We start from the raw sequence: 11,041 nt of genomic DNA on the forward strand, positions 1-11,041 counted from the left end.
TATCCTGTGATGCCCCAAGAATTTGATGGTGCCAAGAAATGTATAAAATCTTATGAACTTAACTCATATTTCCCTTTTCTTTCGTCAGCAACGGGAGTTGGTGCAGCAATTGGTGGTATTGCATCTTTGGGAACAGTAGCAGCTCTTGTTATAGCAGATCGTCAAGGAAATGAAAGGCTGCTTCAGGTATATGCTATCTTCCTTGAGACTGAAGGCAAAACAGTGGAATTTGAGTCCAACTACTTGAAAGCAGTGCTTTTGTCAACAAAAATTGTTGACAGAAGTGACATGACAGAAAGCCAACTTCAGCGTATAATTGATGATGTGAAAGACGAGAGTCGTGCATCAGTCATCAAGCAAGTGGAAAGAGCGGTTATGTACAAACTGCCTGACATCAGCAAAGGTGACCTTAGGTTAGGATGGTCAGGTAACATTCACGATGCAGCAAACTTTGACTACGAAGCAAGAGCCTGGCTACATGACGACAGTGTTAAAGATGTCAACGACAGCATTCTCATCGCGTGCATCCAGTTTGGGATGCGCAACCTCTTGCGGGATGTGTTCATTCTTGGGGTGATCGGACCAGAAGACAAGAGCAAAAAAGGTCTGATGAAGTTGGTTTTCCCAAATGCAGTCCAAAAGCTTGAACAGAAGAGTTGCACTTGTGACATGTTGCTCTATGATGGATCTGAGAACATGCAGGTATACATGACTTGTATACAGTTTAATACTCATTTTGAATTAAAGCAAATAATTGGAATTTATAACGAAAGCCAATTAAAATCTCCACCACACACTAACCCTTTGTCTGTTCTTCAAATACCCTTTCTTCTTTTAGAGTACTTTGCCTGTGATGCTGTTTCCAAGTGCGCCTAAAGCAATAAGACGGAAGACTAAAGCGATAGAAGCAGCCCTTGGACTGTGGACTCGCTCCTGTTCTGCATTCATCTGTGTAGTGGATTACACTCGAGGTACCCTACCACAATTACAATAGACCAAAATAAGCTAAGCATTTACTTCAATCCAAAGCAGTTAATTTTGTATACCAATAAATATCTCTCCTTAGTATATAAACCAAAAAAAATAGAAGGATGATGCTTTATACAAAATTCAAGTGCCAATAATTCAATTTGGAGGAAAATGCACTCAGTCTGAATATGCTGCAACTTTTCGTAGCATACGTAAGCCAGTGTGAGAGTCATCCTTCTACAAATTATGTTGAATTAAAATGGCTGTTTACAACCTTATTGAAAAAGGCATTATTATATATCCAGTTACTCCCTTTGAAAGAGGTATTGACAGTTCCTTTTTCATCTACTAGTAGGTTGTTCTCCATACAAATTTCTTTTCATTGTCAGTATTAAGGTCATCATTTAGTTTTAATATTACCATTTAGGCATTCCTGACTTGGAAGACTTGGAGGTGGTTTCTGAACTGTGTGTTCCTGTACTGCTGTGCATCAACACCAATGGTAGACTGCTAGGAAGGGAAGCAGAGAGGGCCATAGATACATACAAGTCCTACGTGAGCTATGGCCTGAGGGATCTGGTCCAGGTGATCTTGGTTGATGTAAGTGGCACAGACAAGTCTCCATGGATCACAGGGGGAGGGGATGTAAAATACTGGGTACAGGATGTCCACGATCATCACCAGGAACTTGCATGTAACATGATTGACAAGGACTTCAGAGATTCACTCTGAACTAGCAGTACTGATGATTACTGACTCCATGCAGAGGTTTACATGAAGGTCTTGGCTTATTTTTGGCATGTTTTTAGGCTTTTTATCAGGCTTTTAAATCTTTTTTATGCAAAAAGGAAAGACAGATAAGAAAATCCTAAAAACACGTCAAATTTAAACCCAAACCTTTGCTTGCAATTGGACTCGGTTGGAGAGAACTGACGATTAGTTTGGTCCCTATTATACTTATAGGGCTGCTAGCCTGGGTGCCATCCGATTTGTAATGGCAACCCTGAAGAATCGGATGGCACCCAGGTTATAGGGCTGCATTGGAAAGAACAGAATTTGTCAACGTGACTTTTATTTCATTTTAATTAGTACACTACATATGAGAAAATCCCTTCACCTAAAATCTTCTTAAAACTAAAAAGTTCAATCCAATGTCAATCATGGCATGTGCAAATCACATGTATGTGACCAATATCACTGAACCAACAACAAATGACATGAAAAAATAATAATTTGAGAAGCAACTAAAAGCCAACATTATTTAGAAAGGCCAATGTTTGTTTGGGAGCAAATACAGCATATTTCACCCTATCTTCCTCCCCATTCCAAAATAGACTGTTCCATATCAACCTTTTTGCAGAAATGAACCATCCCAAAGTTTAACTCACAATATCACCCCACTCTGCAATGGGATTTTCTGACTTTAATGACCATCACATGAGGAAAAACAAATTATATATTTCATCGATACCATTGGTACAGAGTGAAGTATTAAACAATTGTATGTAGTCATGATAATTATTTGCTTCTTGAAAGAACATTATCTATGACCGGGTATACCATATATGCTCACCAAGACGTTGTTTGGGATCGTGTGGCATAATGATTGGATGTTTGGCCAAGAACCCATAACATCTGTGTCCATAATATCACCATAGTCCATGATATCGCCACCTTGAGAAAAAGTGTACTTAAAGATATTTTTACTGCGGTATGTACATTTGAGGTGTGCTGGAGTACATACCTGAAAAGTATGTTGCAGTAAAATATCTTTAACTTTAGTTTAAGCACACTGTTTCTCAAGGTGGCGATATTATGGACCCTGGTGATATTATGGACATGGATGTTAGAAGGTAGGTCCCATCTGCACTCCCATGCACATTAAAAAATATCCATCACAGCCAACCTTGTTTCCGTCCTACTCCATGGTTGGGGGGACTTCGGCAGTGCCAGGTGGCCAAATTTCCCATGTGACAGGGGTTTTAACTTTGTAGTTAACGTTAATATCTTTCACCAAGCTTGTGGGGCTTTCACAAACTCGTTTCAAGCTCCATAATACATTGTACTTGTATGCCTGTGTGAATTTATTATTTACCATGTACATGCTTAAAGTTTTTTCAATTTCCCATGGAATGCAGTTAAACTTAATATGTAGTGCTACGTACATGTAGTCTAGTATACAATACCTTTGCTGAAAGGACTAAAATCCATTTTGTAACTAGAGTCTATGGTGATATTATATTCTTCGCTAGGGCAGAAATGCGGATAATTTGTTATCAGTGTGTACAGCAGAACTTAGAGCAGGGTGTATCAAACAGATGAATATTAATGATCACGATATCAATCCGATTTTTTACGTTATAACTTACAAAGTACAAATGTATGTAAGTGTTAAAACAGGTTGTTGGACACTAGTGTTGCACACTTACTCTAACAAAAATGTTAGACTAAGAATTTGAGTGTATGAAATGTGTTTCATTATTTTGCCAAGAATATCAATAATTACATGTATTTTGTTTTGGGGAACGGGTTTTCTGCACATGAAAAACTTGCGCGTGAAAAGTCCCCTGAAATATGTAAGAAAATGTGCAGTACCAAATTCTTATGCAGTAAAATGTGATCCTGTGGTATAATTTTCCATCTGTAACTCAAAAGTTTTGTTGGAAATTTTAAGTCCCTTGAAAATAGGTTAATTTGCATATTTTCCTTGAAATCTGAACATTTGAAAATCACTTGAATTTGTAAAAAAATACATGGAAAAATTACTAGTATAAGGTTTAGGATGGTAAAATGTAACAATCTGAAGCTTTTCTCCATTCTAGAAGCTTGCTTTCATATTTTAGGAAACAAATTCTTTCACACGCAAATTTCAACTTTTTTTGCACGTGAAAACTTAACTTTTGAAAATCACTTAAAATCACTGAAATATTGACAAAATACTGCTATGTAGTCTAGAATGCAACAAAATGATATTCAATTCTGTTTTATGTCTTTTTTTTCAACTATTATTAAGCTTAAAACAGCAAAAAGTTTTAAAGTCCCTTGGGAATTGGCTAACTTGCATATCTTCATGCACAGATTTTTCACGCGCGCAAATTTTTCTAACTAAAATACTTCAATCAGGACCTCATTTGCATGATTCATGAGGAAGTGCTAGAATAGCTTTTTTTGTGTAAAATAAGACTGTCATTGGGTGAAGATTGAAGAATGTGAACAACTGAATATAATTCATGTTAAATGATGATCCAAGTTGCATAATCAATAAGACAAAGAAACAGTCATCATTCATCAATCATACATGTAAAGGTTTGAATGTTTGAGGTTGTGGAACTAGTTTATAGTGCTAGCAACCCATATCCAAAGTTGTGCCAGAAACTTAATTGCATGATAAAAATGTATCTTTGTTAAAGAGGTGAAGTGTCTAGTCTAAGTCATGAATTATATCAGATGAACTTGAGCATTTTCTCCATGATCCCAGTTTTGCAATGATCCTAACAAAGAAGGCTATTATTAGCATTTCTCTATTCAGTTTCATATTGATAACTGTATTAGTCATTTTTTTTCACATTTCCCCTGGTTGTAAACAAAGCAAAAGCAATTTGTTTCTGACAAGTTACTGACAACTCATGCAGCATTCCAAAGTAGGAATATTTTCAGAGTGTCAGGTTAATCATTTTATTAAGATTTATATTAGATTCAACTTATAATGTAAAAAAAATGAATGTGAATTGAGCAGATTCTGGCTACAGTACCCATCTTATTGTTACTTTTGAAATCAATATCACTGTCATTTAATATCAGATATTTTCTATGGGTTGTTTTGTTTTTGTGCGTCTGTGGTGTTTGTTGCTGTGTTTTGTTCTATGGCATCTTGATCAAAATGCTTTCAATCATGTTTGACAATAAAAGGGACTGTCTGAGTGTGAACTACATGTACCTGTTTCTACTGTACATGACTATGTATACATTCCCATATTATATTTTTCATTACCTCATAAGCCTGTGTTACCCTACCAATCCTCGTTCCAGATCACAGTTCCTATTCCAGATGACAACGCAATTACGACCAGCGAAGCCAGAGCATAGAGACGACTGAGTGTATTCTTTGTTCTCTCAAACCAACTGCCCAGTACGCATGCGTACATCGGATCAAACCATTATCCTAAAGGGGGTGTTTCTACATGGCAACACACGCCCCCCCTGGCTGAGATGTCGTCCCGACATTTGACAATAAATATTGAACTGTTGTAAATAACATGTAGAACTGTTAACTTGGAACTTCTCTATAGCTACATCTATGTGAATTCGAATAAAATATTTTTAACTTGTACAACAAAGTAAAGAGTGTTAGAACTGCCTTAAGAACCGCTTTGACTATTGAATTAAACTTAACTACAGCAAGACTGCATTTTTCACTACGTAACTTGCACGTACATTTCAAACATCGCGAAGGCACTGACTTCTACAGTAGCAAACTGATATAAGATAATATTCTACTTCCATACAGAAGAGATAGATGCATACTAGCATCTATATTACTTAACAACATGGCTGAACAACTCGTCCACTTACTAATACACAAAGAAATCACAGCTTTCTTTCTTCCCCTAACTGATGCATTATAGTGTAATCTTCAGAATGTCACCTCTTAATCCACTAGAGAACATTTCATACTCCCTACACTTTTTCTGAAAGAAATAGATTTACTATAGGAGTTCTTCATCAACAGACACATCAACAATCCACGGTATAATAACCTCCACACATGTTGATTGCCCAAGAAGTTTCACATGACCTGACGACAGATGTTCTCTCTTTCTCAAGTTCTACCTCATTCACACTATGTCTCTATTACACATGTTCCACAATATTATGCATTCACTGTTCATAATATAATTGTCCCTTGAGACTCTTCTCCTTCAGCGGGTAATCCACAGGTGCAGCGGCACAGGTACAGCAGATAATCCACAACACGAACAGTAATTCTTATTCCAAACAGTTAATTGTCCACAAGAACAACAGGTAATCCACAGAAACAAGTAATCCACTGGAATAGTAATCCATGGCAGTTCACAGTCCACACAAATAGCAGGTACTCCACAGGAATAGTAATCCATAGCAGTTCACCATCCACCCGAACAGCAGGTACTCCATCCCCTTAGCTGGGCGCGTACATGCGAATTATCGGTATCAACTGTCTGCAGTGAGGGCACGACTGATATAATTGCCCAGGATGCCCTACTCCCGCATTCCACATGTTCAGTGGCCATGGTGTCCCTACGTTCCACTCTGCTGCATTTACTGTGTTCACTGTTGGCACTCTCAAGTAGCCAGGTTGTCCACCTACATCATACGTGAGAGTCCGTGGTGGTCTCCTATTTCGTCTCGGTCTATTCTCTTCTGCTTCTGCTGAGTCTGGAACATCCTCACCACCCTGGGACACACAGGGCTGGTCCTCAGACTCAACTTCAACTCCACTTAGTGCAGATTCTTCTTTCTCGCTGTCACTATCGCTGTCTGAGCCTCCTGACTGGCTCTCAGGTTCAGGCTCTTCATCTTCTTCTACTCTGCTGGGCACAGCTTCTGCCTGGCTCTCAGGTTCAGCCTCTTCATCTTCTTCTACTCTGCTGGGCACAGCTTCTTCTTTCTCACTACCTCTCCCCTCCTCCTCTTGAGGTGTTCTCCTTCTACTCTGTTTGGGAACTGGGACCTCTAGGGGCAGTCCCTCGCATGGGAGTAACATATTTCTATGCAACACTCGTGATCTTCCCTCTTGGCACTCTGGGCGTACCTCATACACGGGGATATTTTTCCCCTTTTGCTTCACAACGATGTGGATTTTGTCCTCCCAGTGGGAACGCAACTTGCCCGGTCCTCCTCGGTCTGTCATATTTCTAACAAGGACCCGGTCACCACTGGACAGACTGAGACCGAGCACCTTTCTGTCGTACTGTTTCTTCCCTTTTGCACTTGTTTTCCTGGCCTGCTGACTCGCAATCCTGTAGGCCTCCTGCATGCCCCTTTTCCATCTCTTGACATACTCAGGATATGATTGAACCTCATGCTCCTTGTCTTCAATCCCAAACATAAGGTCCACTGGCAGTCGGGGGTGATGTCCATACAACAGGAAGTGGGGAGAGTAACCGGTGCTCTCATGTCGGGTGCAGTTGTACGCATGAACCACCTTGTTAAGAGACGCCTTCCAATCTGTCTTCTGGGATTCTGGGAGAGCACGTAACATCGCTAGCAAAGTCCGATTAAACCTCTCCACTTGACCGTTTCCCTGGGGGTGATAGGGAGTTGTTCTCGAGGGCGACACTCCACTCAGCTGATGTAGGCGTTGAAACAACCTGTTTTCAAACTCCGCTCCTTGATCATGGTGAATCTTGAGAGGATACCCAAATCTAGGAATGAAGTCATTGAAGAGCTTCTCTGCTGCTGTTCTCCCTGCCTTATTCCTGGTGGCATATGCTTGAGCAAACCGTGTGAAATGGTCCACAACCACCAGAATGTACTCGTAGCCACCTTTGCTCCTTTCAAGGTGGACATAGTCAATAGACACCAGTTGTAGCGGCTCAGTGGTGATGATGTTAGTAAGTGGAGCTTTGTCTGGAATGTTTGGCTTCCGGCGCTTAATGCACTGACACTTGGAGGTGCAGTATTCAACTATGTCTCTCTGCATCTTTGGCCAGTAGAACCGTTGTCTTGCCAGGCTGACAACCCTGTCTGCTCCCAGATGGCCCATTTTGTCATGTAGTTCTTGGTATACAATGTTTCTATAGTCCTTTGGAAGCACTATTTGCAGAACTGGACCAGCTCTCCGGCGGAGAATGCCCTCATCATCGATCTGAAGCCTTTTCCACTCCCGCATGTACTCTCTTGTACCGAATGAGTTGTCTTGCCTCTCTCGGGTAGTGGGATTCCTCCCTTCTTCTTTCAGTTCAATTACCTTTCTAATGGCTGAGTCTCGACGTTGCGCTTCACCGATCTCCTTCTTGCTCAATGGTCCCATACTTGCACTCTTATCTTCAGGTGGTAGACTGTCAATGTTCGTAGTGATAGCACTTATCCATGTGGCATCTCCTTGATCAACCGCCTGCATGGCCTGGGTGGTGGCACTCAGTACATCACCACTCACTTCTTCTGTGCAGGTAGCCATAAACCGCTCAGCATCTCCTGGACTTGGACGTGGTACTCTTGACAGCACATCTGCGTCTGCATTGGCTTTCCCAGGTCGGTACTTGATGCTGAAGTTATAGTCCGCCAACTCTGCCACCCATCGGTGACCTGTCGCATTCAACTTGGCCGTACTCAGAACGTAGGTGAGGGGGTTATTGTCGGTATACACTTCGAACGATGGTGCGTAGTACAGATAGTCCCGGAACTTTTCAGTGACAGCCCACTTCAAGGCGAGAAACTCGAGCTTCCCTGAATGGAGGTGGTAGTTCTTCTCCGCCTGAGTCAGGGTCCTCGATCCATAGGCTATTACCCGCAGCTTCCCTTCACTTTGCTGGTACAATACAGCACCGAGACCCTGAGCTGATGCATCAGTGTGCAGTACAAAGGGTCGCTCGAAATCTGGGTATGCCATCACTGGTGGGCTAGTCAGCTGTTCCGTGAGTTGGCAGAGTATTCTCTGGTGTTCTTCTGTCCACTTGATTGGTTGTTTTGGGGCATGATTTGACAGCAAATCATACAGGGGCTTGGCAATCTGACTGAAGTTCTTAATGTATGTCCGGTAGTACCCAAGGAATCCCAGCAGCTTCCGCACATCCCCTACTGTGGTAGGTGTTTTCTCCTTCAGCGCATTGACAGCTGCCGTGTCCTCGGGGTCCATGGTGTAGCCCTCAGCAGTTACTAATTTCCCCACGTATCTCACTTGCCGCCTGAACATGATGCACTTCTTTGGTTTAAGCTTGCACCCGTGCTCCTGAAGGCGACGTAAGACCCTCCTGTTCCGCTCAACATGGGATTCAAACGTGTCACTATGGACCATGGTATCGTCCATATAGGGTTCACAGATCACGTGGCTCAGGCCTTCTAATACCTCTTCCATGTGTCTCTGATATGCTGGAGGTCCGTTCTTAAGACCGAAGGGAATTCGAACCCATTCGTACAAGCCGTATGGAGTAACGAACGCTGTGAACTCCCGACTTTCCTCATCCATGTAGCCTTGATGGTAGGCCTTACCCTGATCCAGGACGGAAAACCAGGTGCTTCCTTTCAGGCGGTTCAAGATGTCTTGGATCCTCGGTAGTGGTTGCCTGTCTGACATTGTCTTCTCGTTCAAGGCGCGGTAGTCAATGCAGAGCCTCATGCTCCCATCCTTCTTTCGGACGCACACCATCGGAGAGGAGTAGGGTGACTTTGATTTGGTAATCCACCCCTGGTTGATGAGGTCCTCAATATACTCCCTCACTTCTTTATACAGAGGTGCTGGGATGGAGACGTAATTCTTTTGCACTGGCTCTGTGTCTGTCAAGTTGAGTTTCAGCTTGAGACCTTCAATACTGCCGATATCAGACTCATCTCGAGAAAATGCACCTGATTCCTCCCGGAGCATCTGTTTCACAATCTTCCTCTGCTCCTCGCTCAAGTGTGACAGGTCAACTGGAGGGTCCCACAACTCATCTTCTGCCTGAACAGTGTTTACTTGAGCTTGCTGTGGTGTTTGCTGTGGTTCTTCGCTCACTGGTCTCCTGTCCTCAGTTGTTGGGTGTTGAGATCCCTCAGGCACTCTCCTCAGCTCAACCGGTACTGCTGATCGTATTGGTTCTGCTCGACCCAACACTGTCTTTGCCGGCAGGTAGACATCATATTGGTTGGGATTGGTTACAGGCACCTTGATCATCCCCGTTGAGTTAACTGGGATGAGTGCCGGTCCCACTTCCAGGCCCGTGGGCCAATCACCGGCTTCATCTGGTTCAAACAGCATGATCTGTTTCTCCTCCACTGAGCCGCGAGGAATCCTGCACCTAACTTGAACTGTTGCCCCTCGTGGTAGCCGAACTCTCTTCCTGCCGACCCGCACTCCTGCCGGGTTCGGGACGCTGAACTCTTCTATCAGGTTAACCAGGGCCGCCGCCCTCTGTGGCCGAACCGGCAGCGCCCTCGACAGCAGGGCAGAGTCACTCCCACAACGCTTTTGGATTTCTTCGATGACGTTGTATCCAATTATCGGATGGTCCTGGCTAGGGCTGTTGGTTGTCAGAAATGGCACAGAGATGGCTGGTGAGTCATCTTCGCTTAGTTTAAACTGACCTCTACCCATCCACTGTATGGGATCTCTGTACCATTTGCCGCCTGTAAGTTGAGGCTTGCTGTGTCCTCAAGTATCTCTATTACTGGTCTGACCTTGATCTCTGGTAGATTCTTCTCTCTCCACGTATCTGTTCATGATACTCACTTGTGTCACCGGTGTCCCATAATGCCAGGACTGGCTGGTCATCCATCTTACACGACACCAGGCACCGATTCCCGACTAACTTTGTTATTTTAGTTCTTTGTTTTGGTGTTAGATGTGACGCAGTCATGGCGTTGACGTGAACCGATTGCTGTTGATTGTTATTTGCTGTTGCTGTTTGTTGTTGTTGTTTGTTGTTAGTTGTTGTTACCGAGGGCTGTTGATTGTTATTATTTGGTGTTGTTTGTTGTTGTCGTTTCTGGGACGGTTGTGAGCTGCCTAGGACGACCCCTCGTCCCCTTGGGGTGCCCCTGAAGCGTTTCCCTGGTTCTTGTTTCGGCACCACCGAGCGATGTGGTTGTTTCCCCCACACCTGAAACAATGACGGCACAGCTCCATCCCCTGTTGTGTACATGGTTGCACCGCGGGCTTGTTACAGTGACCTTGTTGACGTGAGCTTGTTGAGGTGAGCTTGTTGATGCGAGCTTTTCGTCCCGTTCTTTCTGGTCCACGATGGCTCGGCTCAACTTCTCCAACAGTAGGATGTCGCTACTGTTGGAGTTGGCTACCAGGTGCGGCTTCATTTCCATTCTGATGTTGTTGTCTCTTAGGCCTGTTTGTACCGAACGGAGGAACATCGCCTGGACCAATTTGGCGTCATATAGTCCA

At 43.2% G+C, this 11,041-nt stretch overlaps 1 protein-coding gene across 1 annotated transcript; it reads left to right on the plus strand.

Moving 5' to 3' along the window:
• The first annotated feature begins 104 nt into the window (after nt 1–104).
• LOC109474356 lies at nt 105–2,586 on the plus strand. The gene is made up of 3 exons (XM_019774649.1): nt 105–702; nt 839–971; nt 1,397–2,586. Exons 1-3 carry the CDS (start codon nt 289–291, stop codon nt 1,699–1,701), a joined length of 852 nt encoding a protein of 283 aa, XP_019630208.1. The 5' UTR covers nt 105–288; the 3' UTR covers nt 1,702–2,586.
• The last annotated feature ends 8,455 nt before the right edge of the window (nt 2,587–11,041 follow it).

This window comes from Branchiostoma belcheri, unplaced genomic scaffold, assembly GCF_001625305.1.
Source record: "Branchiostoma belcheri isolate BF01 breed outbred unplaced genomic scaffold, Haploidv18h27 scaffold303, whole genome shotgun sequence".
NCBI classification, from domain to species: domain Eukaryota; kingdom Metazoa; phylum Chordata; class Leptocardii; order Amphioxiformes; family Branchiostomatidae; genus Branchiostoma; species Branchiostoma belcheri.

Bases quoted from the DNA above. Each gene is read 5' to 3' on its own strand.
- LOC109474356 (XM_019774649.1), top strand. From the start codon at position 289: ATGACAGAAAGCCAACTTCAGCGTATAATTGATGATGTGAAAGACGAG. The intron at 703-838 runs GTATACATGACT...TTCTTCTTTTAG, and splicing joins ATGGATCTGAGAACATGCAG to AGTACTTTGCCTGTGATGCT. The intron at 972-1,396 runs GTACCCTACCAC...ATTACCATTTAG, and splicing joins TGTAGTGGATTACACTCGAG to GCATTCCTGACTTGGAAGAC.